Source organism: Scyliorhinus torazame, chromosome 25 (assembly GCF_047496885.1).
Source record: "Scyliorhinus torazame isolate Kashiwa2021f chromosome 25, sScyTor2.1, whole genome shotgun sequence".
Lineage (NCBI taxonomy): Eukaryota > Metazoa > Chordata > Chondrichthyes > Carcharhiniformes > Scyliorhinidae > Scyliorhinus > Scyliorhinus torazame.
In genome coordinates, this window is record NC_092731.1 from 42,445,302 (window position 1) to 42,462,640 (window position 17,339).

The window sequence follows — 17,339 nt, forward strand, 5'->3', positions numbered from 1 at the left end:
GCTTTGGGATTAACCTAGTGAATCTCCTCTGCACACCCTCCAGTGCCAGTACGTCCTTTCTCAAGTAAGGAGAACAAAACTGAACACAATACTCCAGGTGTGGCCTCACTAACACCTTATACAATTGCAGCATAACCTCCCTAGTCTTAAACTCCGTCCCTCTAGCAATGAAGGACAAAATTCCATTTGCCTTCTTAATCACCTGTTGCACCTGTAAACCAACTTTTTGCGACTCATGCACTAGCACACCCAGGTCTCTCTGCACAGCAGCATGTTTTAATATTTTGTCATTTAAATAATAATCCCTTTTGCTGTTATTCCTACCAAAATGGATAACCTCACATTTGTTAACATTGTATTCCATCTGCCAGACCCTAGCCCATTCACTTAACCTATCGAAATCCCTCTGCAGACTTCCAGTATCCTCTGCATGTTTTGCTTTACCACTTATCTTAGTGTCGTCTGCAAACTTGGACACATTGCCCTTGGTCCCCAACTCCAAATCATCGATGTAAATTGTGAACAGTTGTGGGCCTAACACTAATCCCTGAGGGACACCACTAGCTACTGATTGCCAACCAGAGAAACACCCATTAATCCCCACTCTTTGCTTTCTATTAATTAACCAATCCTCTATCCATGCTACTACTTTCCCCTTAATGCCATGCATCTTTATCTTGTGCAGCAACCTTTTGTGTGGCACCATCTGTACATTTCTCCAACAGAAACACCTTTCACACCTTGTGGTCAAGAATTTATAGATTTATTGAGCACACACTTCATGCAATAACATTGAAACACCCGCTTAACCGATCAGCCCACATGTGATGGTGAGGGATTCGAACATCTTACACTTCTCAGCTTAATATTCAGTGAAACAAACTCCCCACAATCCCAATCCTCGGGACAGTCGACTGCTTCATTCGAGACCTTTCTGACCACAGGTTTGTGGCTGTGAAAGTCCATTAATGGGAAGCTCACAGACCTGATTGTGTAATAGAAACAAGAGACAAACCAGTGAGCTGTAAATGCTGAGGCGGTCAGGCAGTAACTGTGGAGAGAATCCCAGTTACTGTTTCAGGGTCAGGAGCCAAAGCATTGCGCTCAAACAGGAAACTGGGGTTTTCTCCACAGCCGCTGCCTGACTGGCTGAGAGTTCAGTGTCTGCAGGAGTTTTCCCGGATATTAGTCCTGATCATGGCTCCCTCACGCGAGCAGGTTCCAGCTTCACGCTGCACAGTTGTGACCAACAGGACATTTTCACCGGGTCTATTGGTTGACATGAGTGAAGGTGGGAACACATTGCTCTCTGCTCCATCAGGAATATCGCTCCTCCAGATAAGGAGGATCTGATTGGACCCACCACATATCGGAAAAGCTGATCCCCTCCCTTGTTTCATTGGGCTCCTGGGATCAGTTATCAAATATTTCACTTTGATCAACAGAATGTGTTTCTGTGAAGGAAACAAGAATCCTGGATTTAATTCTGTCCCAACAACACCATTGTCGAGGAACCCTGAGGGAAAGGATGATTTCTACCCAGAGATTGTGCTGGGATTCACTGTTGTCTGGACACCCATTCTCGCTGCTGACAAATCTCTGAATTCAGCAACTGGACACAGATCTTTATAAAATCCTCTCATTCAGCAGACGGTTAAAAAGGGTCATTTGGGGTCAGTCTCTGTCCCACAGCCCAGTGGTCAGGAGTTCCGAATGGAGGTTATACTTCCCTATTCCACAAAGCAAAAACTAAAAGCTCCCACATTCCCCAATATGAAGAAGAATCAATCACGATGTAACATTAACACAGCGAGCGATTAACCCTTTGCTCGCTGCTGAACATTGGAAAGCTATTACTGAGCGAAGCTGTGAACACACAGGTCACTAGGTGCTCACTGGTACAATTCATCACCCTCAATCTTCTGGAGCAGCCACAGCCCAGAGCTAATCGTCTCCGACACTCAAATGAAGGTCCAGATCCGGGAATCGATTCCTGAGCGACAGCTTCAGCTACATCACAGACAGGAGAAATGGTTAATATTGCAGTGAGGGTGGGGGGATTGTGGGGTAGTGTTTGGGGACAAAAAGCCACCTTCACTGCCAATCACTGGCTGGAACGGCACAGGCTGTAAGGAACGGGGCAAATTGCTGCCAATATTTGAAATGGAAAGATCCGAGGGAGAAATGGATTCAGGGACAGACAGTGTGGGAGAGGCTGTGAGAGTAACAGAGAAAGTGGGAGACAGGATGAGGCAGAGAGATAGACTGGAGTGGAAAGAAGGAAGGGATCAGGGGTGAGCTGGCAAGGTGGATACAGAACTGGCTAGGCCATAGAAGGCAGAGAGTAGTAATGGAGGGATGCTTTTCTAATTGGAGGGCTGTGACCAGTGGTGTTCCACAGGGATCAGTGCTGGGACCTTTGCTCTTTGTAGTATATACAAATGATTTGGAGGAAAATGTAACTGGTCTGATTAGTAAGTTTGCAGACGACACAAAGGTTGGTGGAATTGCGGATAGCGATGAGGGCTGTCGGAGGATACAGCAGGATTTAGATTGTCTGGAGACTTGGGCGGAGAGATGGCAGATGGAGTTTAATCCGGACAAATGTGAGGTAATGCATTTTGGAAGGTCTAATGCAGGTAGGGAATATACAGTGAATGGTAGAACCCTCAAGAGTATTGAAAGTCAAAGAGATCTAGGAGTACAGGTCCACAGGTCATTGAAAGGGGCTACACAGATGGAGAAGGTAGTCAAGAAGGCATACGGCATGCTTGCCTTCATTGGCCGGGGCATTGAGTATAAGAATTGGCAAGTCATGTTGCAGCTGTATAGAACCTTAGTTCGGCCACACTTGGAGTATAGTGTTCAATTCTGGTCGCCACACTACCAGAAGGATGTGGAGGCTTTAGAGAGGGTGCAGAAGAGATTTACCAGAATGTTGCCTGGTATGGAGGGCATTAGCTGTGAGGAGCGGTTGAATAAACTCGGTTTGTTCTCACTGGAACGAAGGAGGTTGAGGGGAGACCTGATAGAGGTATACAAAATTATGAGGGGCATAGACAGAGTGGATAGTCAGAGGCTTTTCCCCAGGGTAGCGGGGTCAATTACTAGGGGGCATAGGTTTAAGGTGAGAGGGGCAAGGTTTAGAGTAGATGTACGAGGCAAGTTTTTTACGCAGAGGGTAGTGGGTGCCTGGAACTCGCTACCGGAGGAGGTAGTGGAAGCAGGGACGATAGCGACATTTAAGGGGCATCTTGACAAATATATGAATAGGAAGGGAATAGAAGGATACGGATCCAGGAAGTGTAGAAGATTGTAGTTTAGTCGGGCAGCATGGTCGGCACGGGCTTGGAGGGCCGAAGGGCCTGTTCCTGTGCTGTACATTTCTTTGTTCTTTGAGAGAGAGAGCGGGGCAGACAGGAACAGAGAGCGAGAGGGAGAGAGAAGGTGTTATATTCTTTGTTGTAGCCCCAAAGCGAGAGAATCAGAGGTGACACACGGTGCAAGGGGTTTATTTACAAAATGCTGCTCAGACAGGGCACACTGGTGAACTTCACAAAAGACCACAGAGCGCTCCGATTATGTCATTGCGTAACACGTGACATTAACACGTGGGTGGCACGGCGGCACAGTGGTTAGCACTGCCGCCTCACAGCACCAGGGACCCGGGTTCAATTCCAGCCTCGGGTGACTGTGTGGAGTTTGCACGTTCTCCCCGTGTCTGCTTGGGATTCCTCCGGGTACTGCGGTGTCCTCCCACAGTCCAAAGATGTGCAGGTTAGATGGGGTTATGGGGCTACGGGGAGAGGGCAGGGGAGTGGGCCGAGATAGGGAGCTCATCCCGAGGCTCGGTGCAGACATGATGGGCTGAATGACCTCCCTCGGCACTGTTTAGATTCGAGGGATTCGGTTGTTATATTACACCAGCCAATGCTGTTACTCTGATACATAACAGAAAGTAAAAGATGGGCAGATGGAGACAAAGCAAGAGATTGAGAGAGAGAGAGAGAAGGTGAGAGAGGGAGAGGGAGAGAGAGAGACAGAGGACAGACAGAGAGTGAGGCAGCAGCAGAGATAGACAGAGGGGAGAGAGAGAGTGAGGGAAAGATGCAGAGACAGAGAATGACAGAGAGAGAGAGAGAGGGGGTGACCCCGGGGTCAGCAGTGCAATGTGGGACTGCTTCACATCTCATTCTGCCCCTTGTTGTGTGATGAGATCAGCCCAATGGGACTGACTGTGACAAAGCCCCTGCTTTAGTTACACTGTCGAGGCTCCGACACCAACACAGCAACAGGAGGAGACCACTCAGCCCATCAAACCTGTTCCAGGGGATAGGAGGGCTGCCTGGGTAATATGAGGGTGAGCAGAGGGGGAGTGGAGCTGCTGTATGTGACGTGGAGACTCCTGATCTCTGAATTCAGGCAGTGAGAGGCAGGTGTTGGTGTCAATATTTAATCGCAAAACAGTTTCTCACCTCCAGAATGATTTTCTGAATCGATGCAAGATCAAAGTCTCCCATTAATTTGATCACCAGTTTAAACTCTTTGCCGTTAACTCCTAAAGACAACAATCACAGCATGAGAATGTTAAACACACTAATCACAGCTCAGAATGTGTGTGCACAGCAAGAAGTCGGACATCATCAGGTTAAAGTCCAACAGGTCTGTTTGGAGAATGTGTGTGTGAGAGAGAGACAGCGAGATAGAGAGAATGTGTGTGAGAGAGAGAGAGAGACAGCAAGATAGAGAGAATGTGTGTGTGTGTGAGAGAGAGCAAGATAGAGAGAATGTGTGAGAGAGACAGCAGATAGAGAGAATGTGTGAGAGAGAGACAGCAAGATAGAGAGAATGTGTGAGAGAGAGACAGCAAGCTAGAGAGAATGTGTGTGTGAGAGACAGCAAGATAGAGAGAATGTGTGAGAGAGACAGCAGATAGAGAGAATGTGTGTGTGAGAGAGAGACAGCGAGATAGAGAGAATGTGTGAGAGAGAGACAGCAAGATAGAGAGAATGTGTGTGTGAGAGACAGCAAGATAGAGAGAATGTGTGAGAGAGACAGCAGATAGAGAGAATGTGTGTGTGAGCGAGACAGCGAGATAGAGAGAATGTGTGTGAGAGAGAGAGAGACAGCGAGATAGAGAGAATGTGTGAGAGAGACAGCAGATAGAGAGAATGTGTGTGTGAGAGAGAGACAGCGAGATAGAGAGAATGTGTGTGAGAGAGAGAGAGACAACAAGATAGAGAGAATGTGTGTGAGAGAGAGACAGCAAGATAGAGAGAATGTGTGAGAGAGACAGCAGATAGAGAGAATGTGTGTGTGAGAGAGAGACAGCGAGATAGAGAGAATGTGTGTGAGAGAGAGAGAGACAACAAGATAGAGAGAATGTGTGTGAGAGAGAGACAGCGAGATAGAGAGAATGTGTGAGAGAGAGAGAGACAGCGAGATAGAGAATGTGTGTGAGAGAGAGAGACAGCGAGATAGAGAGAATGTGTGTGAGAGAGAGAGACAGCAAGATAGAGAGAATGTGTGTGAGAGAGAGACAGCGAGATAGAGAGAATGTGTGTGAGAGAGAGAGACAGCAAGATAGAGAGAATGTGTGTGTGAGAGAGACAGCAAGATAGAGAGAATGTGTGTGTGAGAGAGACAGCAAGATAGAGAGAATGTGTGTGTGAGAGAGACAGCAAGATAGAGAGAATGTGTGTGTGAGAGAGACAGCAAGATAGAGAGAATGTGTGTGTGAGAGAGATAGCGAGATAGAGAGAATGTGTGTGAGAGAGAGAGAGACAGCAAAATAGAGAGAATGTGTGTATGAGAGAGAGACAGCAAGATAGAGAGAATGTGTGTGAGAGAGAGACAGCAAGATAGAGAGAATGTGTGTGAGAGAGAGAGACAGCAAGATAGAGAGAATGTGTGAGAGAGAGAGACAGCAAGGTAGAGAGAATGTGTGTGAGAGAGAGACAGCAAGATAGAGAGAATGTGTGTATGAGAGAGAGACAGCAAGATAGAGAGAATGTGTGTGAGAGAGAGACAGCAAGATAGAGAGAATGTGTATGAGAGAGAGAGACAGCAAGATAGAGAGAATGTGTGAGAGAGAGAGACAGCAAGGTAGAGACAATGTGTGTGAGAGAGAGACAGCAAGATAGAGAGAATGTGTGTATGAGAGAGAGACAGCAAGATAGAGATAATGTGTGTGTGAGAGAGAGACAGCAAGATAGAGAGAATGTGTGTGAGAGAGAGAGACAGCAAGATAGAGAGAATGTGTGTGTGAGAGAGAGAGAGACAGCAAGATAGAGAGAATGTGTGTGTGAGAGAGAGACAGCAAGATAGAGATAATGTGCGTGAGAGAGAGAGACAGCAAGATAGAGAGAATGTGAGAGAGAGAGACAGCCAGATAGAGAGAATGTGTGTGTGAGAGAGAGGGACAGCAAGATAGAGAGAATGTGTGTGTGAGAGAGAGGGACATCAAGATAGAGAGAATGTGTGTGAGAGAGAGACAGCAAGATAGAGAGAATGTGTGTGAGAGAGAGGCAGCAAGATAGAGAGAATGTGTGTGTGATTGAGAGAGTGAGATAGAGAGAATGTGTGTTGAGAGAAAGACACAGCAAGATAGAGAGAGTGTGATTGTGTGAGAGAGAGGGACAGAAGGGGAGAGAGAGAACGTCCTGTGCAAATGACACCAAAATACCCCAAGGAAGCCAACAAACAATTCGGTACAAGGCGAAGCCGCCAGCACTCGGGTCAGTGCACGCACCCCACCCCCAGCCCCCAACTCTACCCCCCCCCCCCGACTCCAGCAACAGCCCCACATTGGTGGAGAGGCGCCCGCCCGCAGCACAGTCCACCAGGAAAGGACAGGCAGCTCACAGTGAGGAGAGAGACAGAGCGAGAGAACACCCCTCCCCCTCACTCGCCCCGGGAAGGACACCTCAACCCCAGTGCACAGAAGCAGGAGGGCCGCAACTGGCGAGCACCCAGGCGCTAAGCCCAAAGTAAAAAACAGAATAAAAATATAATAACCATGTAATCCCACAACAATAAATTAAAACCAAAACATGCTATGGACAAGCAGTGCACATAGTCTATTGGACCCAAAAAGAAAATGGTGGAAAATCTCAGCATGTCTGACAGCATCTGTAGGGAGAAAAAGAGCCAACGTTTCGAGTCCAATTCCAGCATCCGGTCTCCGGACACCATCCAGTCCAAAACTGCAAAAGTGAGTCCGTTCTCCTCCACTTTCAGCCTGACAGCGGGCCAATCAAAACCGCCCCGTGCTCCACTCCCAGACAGTAAGCCAAAAGGCAGCCAGTGACAATTACTGGTCCCAGGCGTGGCAACTGCAGGCAGACAAACTCTATCCTCTCTCTCCCTTGCAACCGGGGCATGGAGTGGACTGAAGTTTTATTGTGACTAGTGAGGAACAAAGTGAGCTGTACCCGGTCAGTCTGGCATCTCGTGGAGTCCTTGTCTCCGTCTCCCACTCCCCTAATTCGTGCCATCTCACTCCCCTCACTCACTCCATCCCACTCACCTCACTCACTCCATCCCACTCCCCTCACTCACTCCATCCCACTCCCCTCACTCACTCCATCCCACTCCCCTCCCTCACTCCATCCCACTCCCCTCACTCACTCCATCCCACTTCCCTCACTCACTCCATCCCACTCCCCTCACTCACTCCATCCCACTCCCCTCACTCACTCCATCCCACTCCCCTCACTCACTCCATCCCACTCCCCTCACTCACTCCATCCCACTCCCCCCACTCACTCCATCCCACTCTCCTCACTCACTCCATCCCACACCCCTCACTCACTCCATCCCACTCTCCTCACTCACTCCATCCCACTCCCCTCACTCACTCCATCCCACTCCCCTCACTCACTCCATCCCACTCTCCTCACTCACTCCATCCCACTCCCCTCACTCACTCCATCCCACTCCCCTCACTCACTCACTCCATCCCACTCTCCTCACTCACTCCATCCCACTCCCCTCACTCACTCCATCCCACTCCCCTCACTCACTCCATCCCACTCTCCTCACTCACATACTCCATCCCACTCCCCTCACTCACTCACTCCATCCCACTCCCCTCACTCACTCCATCCCACTCCCCTCACTCACTCCATCCCACTCCCCTCACTCACTCACTCCATCCCACTCCCCTCACTCACTCCATCCCACTCTCCTCACTCACTCCATCCCACTCCCCTCCCTCACTCCATCCCACTCCCCTCACTCACTCCATCCCACTCCCCTCACTCACTCCATCCCACTCCCCTCACTCACTCCATCCCACTCCCCTCACTCACTCCATCCCACTCTCCTCACTCACTCCATCCCACTCCCCTCCCTCACTCCATCCCACTCCCCTCACTCACTCCATCCCACTCCCCTCACTCACTCCATCCCACTCCCCTCACTCACTCCATCCCACTCCCCTCACTCACTCCATCCCACTCCCCTCACTCACTCCATCCCACTCCCCTCACTCAGTCCATCCCACTCCCCTCACTCACTCCATCCCACTCCCCTCACTCACTCCATCCCACTCCCCTCACTCACTCCATCCCACTCCCCTCACTCACTCCATCCCACTCCCCTCACTCAGTCCATCCCACTCCCCTCACTCACTCCATCCCACTCCCCTCACTCACTCCATCCCACTCCCCTCTCTCACTCCATCCCACTCCCCTCACTCACTGCAGCCCACTCCCCTCACTCACTGCAGCCCACTCCCCTCACTCACTCCTTCACACTCCCCTCACTCACACCATCCCACTCCCCTCACTCACTCCATCCCACTCCCCTCACTCACTCCATCCCACTCCCCTCACTCACTCCATCCCACTCCACTCACTCACTCCATCCCACTCCCCTCACTCACTCCATCCCACTCCCCTCACTCACTGCAGCCCACTCCCCTCACTCACTCCATCCCACTCCCCTCACTCACTCCATCCCACTCCCCTCACTCACTCCATCCCACTCCCCTCACTCACTCCTTCACACTCCCCTCACTCACACCATCCCACTCCCCTCACTCACTCCATCCCACTCCCCTCACTCACTCCATCCCACTCCCCTCACTCACACCATCCCACTCCCCTCACTCACACCATCCCACTCCCCTCACTCACACCATCCCACTCCCCTCACTCACTCCATCCCACTCCCCTCACTCACTCCATCCCACTCCCCTCACTCACACCATCCCACTCCCCTCACTCACTCCATCCCACTCCCCTCACTCACTCCATCCCACTCCCCTCACTCACTCCATCCCACTCCCCTCACTCACTCCATCCCACTCCCCTCACTCACTGCAGCCCACTCCCCTCACTCACTCCTTCACACTCCCCTCACTCACACCATCCCACTCCCCTCACTCACTCCATCCCACTCCCCTCACTCACTCCATCCCACTCCCCTCACTCACTCCATCCCACTCCCCTCACTCACTCCATCCCACTCCCCTCACTCACTCCATCCCACTCCCCTCACTCACTGCAGCCCACTCCCCTCACTCACTCCTTCACACTCCCCTCACTCACACCATCCCACTCCCCTCACTCACTCCATCCCACTCCCCTCACTCACTCCATCCCACTCCCCTCACTCACTCCATCCCACTCCCCTCACTCACTGCAGCCCACTCCACTCACTCACTCCTTCACACTCCCCTCACTCACACCATCCCACTCCCCTCACTCACTGCAGCCCACTCCCCTCACTCACACCGTGCAGAGTAATAATTGCCACTCTCTCAGTAGTGGGTTTGACGATTGCTCCGGGAGTTTTCCAGGTGAACTTTGAGTTTAAAATCCCTCTGGATGTTTGTACCTGATGATGATGATGTAGCATTTGGGACAGTCATTGAAGATGCAATGTGTGCCCGAGTGGTCTGCGGTGTGGGTGGGAGAGTTGGAACAACAGCTTCAGCTGGAAATAAGGGACACAAAGAGAGGGAGACTGAGTGAGGACAAAATCACAACATCAAAACAAAATACCAAAGTGCCGGGAATCTGAAGTCATTACAGAAGCTTCTGGAAAGACTAAGCACATCTGACAGCATCTGTGGAGCGAGGACCAGAGAGCCTTGCAGTTTGATAAACTGTTTTTGGCCGAGGGACAGCAGCCTACAAGGTTAAGTCTGTTCCACAGACAGTGCCAGACAAGCTGAGTATTGCAGATTCTTCTGTGGGGCTGGTTTAGCACAATTGGGCTAAATAGCTGGCTTGCAATGCAGAACAAGGCCAGCAGCGCAGGTTCAATTCCCGTGCCGGCCTCCCCGAACAGGCGCCAGAATGTGGCAACTAGGGGCTTTTCAAAGTAACTTAATTGAAGCCTCCTTGTGACAATAAGTGATTATTATCATTATTACCACAATCACCAAAACTCCGTTTCAAACCCTTCCAATAATTCAGCAAATGAGAGAGAGGAGGCGGAACAGCCTCCACAATCATACAAATGTGACTCCTACCCAGACTGGTCCCCACACGGACAGTCCACATACTCCTGACCCCATAACAAACCCCTCCACCCATCAGTAAGCCCCCCACCCTGCACACCAAACCTCGACCCGAACAAGCTGACCTCTGGGGTAGAGGATCCCAAACAGTCACAACTCTGTCAGTTCATCATTTTTTAAAGTTTCCCTCCCTCTCGGCCCGAACTGGCTTCCCCGTATTTTGAATTTGTGCCTCATGGTTCCAGACTCCCAAACCCGGGAAAACAGCTCAGCCACACCCACCCTGAGCCACGCCCACCCTGAGCCACACCCACCCTGAGCCACGCCCACCCTGAGCCACGCCCACCCTGAGCCACGCCCACCCTGAGCCACGCCCACCCTGAGGCACACCCACCCTGAGCCACGCCCACCCTGAGGCACACCCACCCTGAGCCACGCCCACCCTGAGCCACGCCCACCCTGAGCCACGCCCACCCTGAGCCACGCCCACCCTGAGCCACCCCCACCCTGAGCCACCCCCACCCTGAGCCACCCCCACCCTGAGCCACACCCACCCTGAGCCACACCCACCCTGAGCCACCCCCACCCTGAGCCACGCCCACCCTGAGCCACATCGAGCCTGTCTCTGCATTAAGTATGTTTTAGGTTTCAGTGAGTGTTCATCGGGTCAGAGAGTTTCACAACACAGAAAGAGGCCCTTCAGCCCATCGGGTCAATGCTGACCTTCAAATACCCGTCTATTCCAATCCCATTTCCCAGCACTTGGTCTGTTGTCTTGTTTGCTTTGGCATTTCAAGTGCTAAACGCGACTTAAATGTTCTGAGGGTCCCGCCTCCACCCCCCTTTCAGGCAGCGAGTTCCAGATTCCCACCTCCCTCTGGGTGAAAAAGCTTTTCCGCAAATCCCCTCCATGTCTCCTGCCGCTGGTCTGAAATCTCTGCCCCCTGATTATTGGCCCCTCAACTGAGGAGAGAGGTTTCTTCCTGTCCACCCTTTACATGTCCCTCAAATTGTGTACACCTCACTCCGGTCCCCCTCGGCCTTCTCTGCTCCATGGAAAACCGCAGCCTAACCAGGGGAGCGTGGTAGCACAGTGGTTAGCACTGTTGTTTCACAGCTCCAGGGCCCCAGGTTCGATTCCCGGCTGGGTCACTGTCTGTGCAGAGTCTGCACATTCTCCCCATGGCTGTGTGGGTTTCCTCCGGGTGCTCCGGGTTCCTCCCACAAGTCCCGTAAGATATGCTGTTCGATAATTTGGACATTCTGAATTCTCCCTCTGTGTCCCCGAACAGGCGCCGGAATGTGGCGACTGGGGGATTTTCACAATAATTTAATTGCCCTGTTAATCTCAGCCTACTTGTGACAATAAACATTATTGTTATTAGAGCTGGAACGCTCCAACCCAGGAACATCCTGGTGAATCTCCTCTGCACCCTCTCCAATGTAATCACATCCTTCCTATAATGTGGTGACCAGAACCGTACACAGTTTCCCAGCCAGGGTCTAAGCAGTGTTTTATACAGCTCCATCATTACCTCTCTGCTTTTATCTTCTTTGCCATGGCACGTATCCCATATGCTTCTTAACCACCTTATCTACCTGTCCCGCTGCCTTCAGGGATCTGTGGACATGAACCCGAAGATCCCGCGGGCCCTCTGTGCTTCCTCCTTTCCTGCCGTTCACTGTACATTCCCTTGTCTTGTTCCTCCTCCCAAAATGCATCACCTCACACGTTTCAGGGTAAATTCCACTTGCCGCTGTTCTGGTCCTCTAACCAGCCCGTCTATATCATCCTGAGAGAATACATGTCTGGGTTCTTCAAACTCTCTTTGTAAGACAGACCAGACACCCCACGAACAAGTCTGGTGAACCTTCGGTAAACTCCAGCAATGGGAATAATATCCTTCCTCGGGTAAGAAGGGGATTTGAGGAAAACAGTTTTACCCAGAGGGTGGTGACGGTCTGGAACACACTGGCTGGGAGGGTGGTGACGGTCTGGAACACACTGGCTGGGAGGGTGGTGACGGCCTGGAACACACTGGCTGGGAGGGTGGTGACGGTCTGGAACACACTGGCTGGGAGGGTGGTGGAGGCGGTTGCCTCACATCCTGTAAAAAGTACCTGGCTGAGTTCTTGGCACATTGTAACATTCGAGGCTGTGGGACAAGTGCTGGCCAATGGGATGAGGTGGGCAGGTCAGCTACTTTTCATGCATCGGTGCAGACTCGATGGGCCGAAGGGCCTCTTCTGCACTGTGTGATTCTGTGATTCTATAAGGAACCACATCGACACAAACCACTCGGGGTTTGGTCTAATCAGAGTTCTATAAATTTGCAGCAAGATTTTGCTGCTCCTGGACTCCAATTCTCTGCTGACAAAGCCTAACATACCATTCACTTCCTAACTGCTCGTTGTAAATGCATGCTGAGTCTCAGTGACTTATTGATGAGGACTCCCAGCTCCCTTTGTACGTTTACACTTTCTAATCTCTCACCATTTGAGAAATAATCTGCACATCTGTCCCTCCCACCAAAGTGATGACCTCACATTTTCGATGTTCTCTTCCATCTCCCATGTTCTTGTCCATTCACTAAATCTGTCCAAATCCCCGTGAAGACTCTTTGTATCTTCCTCACAGCTCACATTCCCACTCACGTTGCACCTGTCACAATCTTGGAAAGATTACAATTGGTTCCCAACGTCCAAATCATTGATCAATAACAGTTGGGGCGGTCCAGAGAGCTGAGCCTTGTGGACCCCACTCGTCAGAGGCTGTCAATGTGAGAGTCACCCCTTTATTCCCACTCTCTGGTTTCTGCTTGTGAACTAATTCTTAATCTTTGCCAACATCTTGTTTAGTTTGTTGACCAAACTCCTGTTGGTAACTTTATCCAAAACTTTCTGAAAATACATAAACTCTTCATGCCCTTTCTCAATTCTGTCAGTAACGTCCCAAAAAACGTCCAATATGTTCATCAAACATCTTCCCCCACATTAACCCATGTCGACTGTGTCCAGTCAGATCCTCATTCTCCAAGTGTCCATTTCTCACATCCTTTGGAATTGATTCGAGCGTTTCCCCTCCGACTGCAGCAAGGTGACTGAGTTGGGAAAGGGTTACAAAGGAGCTGTAACAGTGTCTGATTCAGTTGTAATTCCCGTCGCTGGAAATTACACTTTGGGTTTCAGTCCCTTACAGCAGGAAGGTCTGATGTAACTTTATCATTGCTGCTGCTGACCTGGGACATCCCAGAATTACCCGTTTACTCCATTTAAAACCCCAATGTACCTGTGCAGTAAGCGAGGTTACAGGTGGGTGCCGTCGACAAGTAATAAACAAAGTAATCGCTGCAGCGTTTGATCTTTATTTCCTGAGTCCAGTGACAGGGATTTCCACTCCAGTGAAAACAAACTCTCCTCGTCACCTCCCCATCACCCGGAGTGGGATGGGAACCTGAAATGAACAGAGTGAAACAGAGGGAACAGAGTGAAAAGTGTATCCAGTGTGAATACTGTTGGACAGTCAATGTAAATCTGAGATAATAGAGTCTGAAATTACCGTTTAACCAGCCCGGGGCGTTTGTGGAGCAGTGATTGATTGCGACAACAGTCTCAGGAATGATCGATCCACCAGGACTGAAAGAACAATCACACAGTCAGTCGCTGTACTGGGGAAATTAAAATAAAATGAAGCTGGAATTACTCAGCTGGTCAGGCAGCCTGTGTGGAGAGAAACAGAATTAACCTTTCTGTTTGTGATGACCCTTCGTCAGGACAGGGGAGTTATCACAACACCAAACATTAACTCTGATTCTCTCCACAGAAGCTGACTGAGCTGCTGAGTATTTCCAGCCTGTTCTGTTTCCATTTCACATTGTATTCAGGAGGACGTGTGTGAAATGTGCAATGAGATAAACTAAGTCAGGGAGGAACTATTACCATATTTAGCACCCTGGAAAGTGGACATATCCCCTGAAAGAGACAAAATGTATCCCAGGCTGCTGAGGAGAACAAGGGAAGATGTAACAAAGACTCAAAGCAGCTTCACCCATCGACCGTGGCTATAGGTGTGGATCCGGAGATCTGGAGGACTAATCACATTGATAAAACCAGGATGAAGAGACAGGAGCACTAAGGACAGACCACTCCGCCTGATGTCTGTTGTGGGTAAATTACGGGAAATAATTGTGTGAGATGATATCTACCATGGTGAAGAAAGACATAAATTCATCAGAGTCAGGATAGATTTCCTCGGGAATCAAGTTTGACTAATGTGATTGCATTGAGGAAGTTACGTGGAGAGTTGATGAGGGTAATGTGCATGATGTAATTCACATGGGTTTTAGCAGGAGTTTGGACAACATCCAACAAGACAGACAGATCAGGGAATTAGAAGCAGATGAGATGCAGACAAAGTGGTGAACTGGACCCCAACTGGCTCCCTGTCACAACTGGCTTCTGGGTAGTGTTACTGAGATTCACCACGGAGTGAGTGTCCCTCACCACGGAGTGTGTGTCCTTCACCATGGAACGTGTGTCCCTCACCACGGAGTGAGTGTCCCTCACCACGGAGTGTGTGTCCCTCACCACGGAGTGTGTGTCCCTCACCACGGAGTGTGTGTCCTTCACCACGGAGTGAGTGTCCCTCACCACGGAGTGTGTGTGTCTCACCACGGAGTGAGTGTCCCTCACCACGGAGTGAGTGTCCCTCACCACGGAGTGAGTGTCCCTCACCACGGAGTGTGTGTCCCTCACTACGGAGTGTGTGTCCCTCACCACGGAGTGAGTGTCCCTCACCACGGAGTGAGTGTCCCTCACCACGGAGTGAGTGTCCCTCACCACGGAGTGTGTGTCCCTCACCACAGAGTGTGTGTCCCTCACCACGGAGTGAGTATCCCTCACCACGGAGTGTGTGTCCTTCACCACGGAGTGAGTGTCCCTCACCACGGAGTGAGTGTCCCTCACCACGGAGTGAGTGTCCCTCACCACAGAGTGAGTGTCCCTCACCACGGATTGTGTGTCCCTCACCACGGAGTGTGTGTCCTTCACCACGGAGTGAGTGTCCCTCACCACGGAGTGAGTGTCCCTCACCACGGGGTGAGTGTCCCTCACCACGGAGTATGTGTCCCTCACCACGGAGTGTGTGTCCCTCACCACGGAGTGTGTGTCCCTCACCACGGAGTGAGTGTCCCTCACCACGGAGTGAGTGTCCCTCACCACGGAGTGAGTGTCCCTCACCACGGAGTGAGTGTCCCTCACCACGGAGTGAGTGTCCCTCACCATGGAGAATATGCACTTCACCATGGGGTATGCGTCCCTCACCATTCAGTGTGTGTTCTTCACCACGGAGAGTGTCCTGCAACGGTGCCAGAACCAAGATCTTCACGGCAGTCACCATCTCGCTGTGTTGACCTGGTTGTGTCGCGGGGTCGGTCTGATCTCCTCAGACAGAAGCATTCACACTCTTCAGTCCCGGCTTTCAAACTGAGGAGTGAAGCTGGCATCCCTTCCTGATGTTCCAGATGTTTCCTTTGCAGTCCAGTGACTTGAGGTCTGACCAAGTCCAGAGGCTCCACATCTGACTGGGACTCATCATATTCCTGGCCTCCAGCAATGCTCTGAGAGGAGGCAGCCTGGGCCATCTCTGCCTCTGCCTGGTCAGAGAGACTGAGCTGCTCACCAGGTTGTGACCACACGGCATCTTTAGAACAAGATCCCCCTGAGCTAGGTATCTCTGCGCTGCTGCAGGAGGTGGATGAAAACTATTGCGGCTCTTCAATGACAACATCGGAGACCTCGCTGATGTCAGAGCTTTCTTAGGTCTGGCTGGGAGCTCCCAGGACTACTCCCCGGTACCGGAGCCATGACTCATGTCAGGTTGGTGATATGGATGATGGTGTTCTGGCTCGTCCCTCGGTTTATTGGTCACCTCACCCTCAGCACAGGGGTGATCGACTTCCTCCCCAATTAGCTTGAGGATTCCCTCCTTGAAGTCCGCGAGGCCTTTCAGCTTGGACACCCATCCGCTCGTCTGGAATCTCTGTTTTATTGTGAGCCAGCTTGTCCTGCATGGAGACAGGTGGAGAGAGTGTGTGCTGGACGTGTGCCAGGGCGGAAGGTAACAATGCCAGGCAGCTGTGGGTGGTGAGTGGAGGTGGAGGGGTGATGAGGTGATGACAAAGATTGGAAGAGTTGCAAATAGTGAAGAGGATTGTCAGACACGGATTGTGTCTTGGGCAAAGAAAGGGCAGATGGAATTTAATCCGGACATGTGGCATTTTGGAAGGTCCAATGCATGTAGGAATTACACAGTAAATGGTAGAACTCTTGCGAGTACGGACACGCAGTGGGCGTACATGTCCACCAATCACTGAAAGTGGCAATGCTTGTGGATAAGGTGGTGGTTAAGACGGCAGGTTGGCCTTCATCGGTCGGGGATTGAATATAAAAATTGCCAAGTCATGTTGCAGCTGTACAGGACTTTAGTTGGGCCTCATTTGGAATATTGTGTACAATTCTGGTCGCCACATTACCAGAAGGATATGGATGCTTTAGAGAGGACAGAAGCGGTTTACGAGGGTGTTGCATTGTATTAGTTCCTCGTTAGTATAGTGGTTAGTATCCCTGCCTGTCACGCGGGAGGCTGGGGTTCAATTCCCCGACGGGGAGAGTTTGTACCTTACCAAAAAAAAATTGGGAATTATTTTTTATGGGCAGCACGGTAGCCTTGTGGATAGCACAATTGCTTCACAGCTCCAGGGTCCCAGGTTCGATTCCAGCTTGGGTCACTGTCTGTGCGGAGTCTGCACATCCTCCCCGTGTGTGCGTGGGTTTCCTCCGGGTGCTCCGGTTTCCTCCCACAGTCCAA

General features: G+C 50.9%; 1 protein-coding gene and 1 non-coding gene across 6 annotated transcripts in view; one reads left to right on the plus strand and one right to left on the minus strand.

Moving 5' to 3' along the window:
- Positions 1–747: 747 nt before the first annotated feature.
- LOC140402505 (uromodulin-like) overlaps positions 748–17,339 on the minus strand; it is a 43,880-nt gene continuing 27,288 nt past the window's right edge. For all 5 annotated transcript variants that reach the window (XM_072490356.1, XM_072490359.1, XM_072490358.1 and 2 more), the window contains 5 exons: positions 14,031–14,107; positions 13,761–13,925; positions 9,844–9,942; positions 4,476–4,558; positions 748–2,010 (listed from right to left, as the gene is read on the minus strand). In XM_072490356.1, coding sequence (XP_072346457.1) covers positions 1,945–2,010; positions 4,476–4,558; positions 9,844–9,942; positions 13,761–13,925; positions 14,031–14,107 — 490 coding nt within the window. In that variant the 3' untranslated portion in view covers positions 748–1,944. The remainder of the gene's footprint in view (positions 2,011–4,475; positions 4,559–9,843; positions 9,943–13,760; positions 13,926–14,030; positions 14,108–17,339) is intronic.
- Positions 17,069–17,140, plus strand: trnad-guc (transfer RNA aspartic acid (anticodon GUC)). The gene has a single exon. It is a non-coding gene; the product is annotated as a tRNA-Asp (tRNA).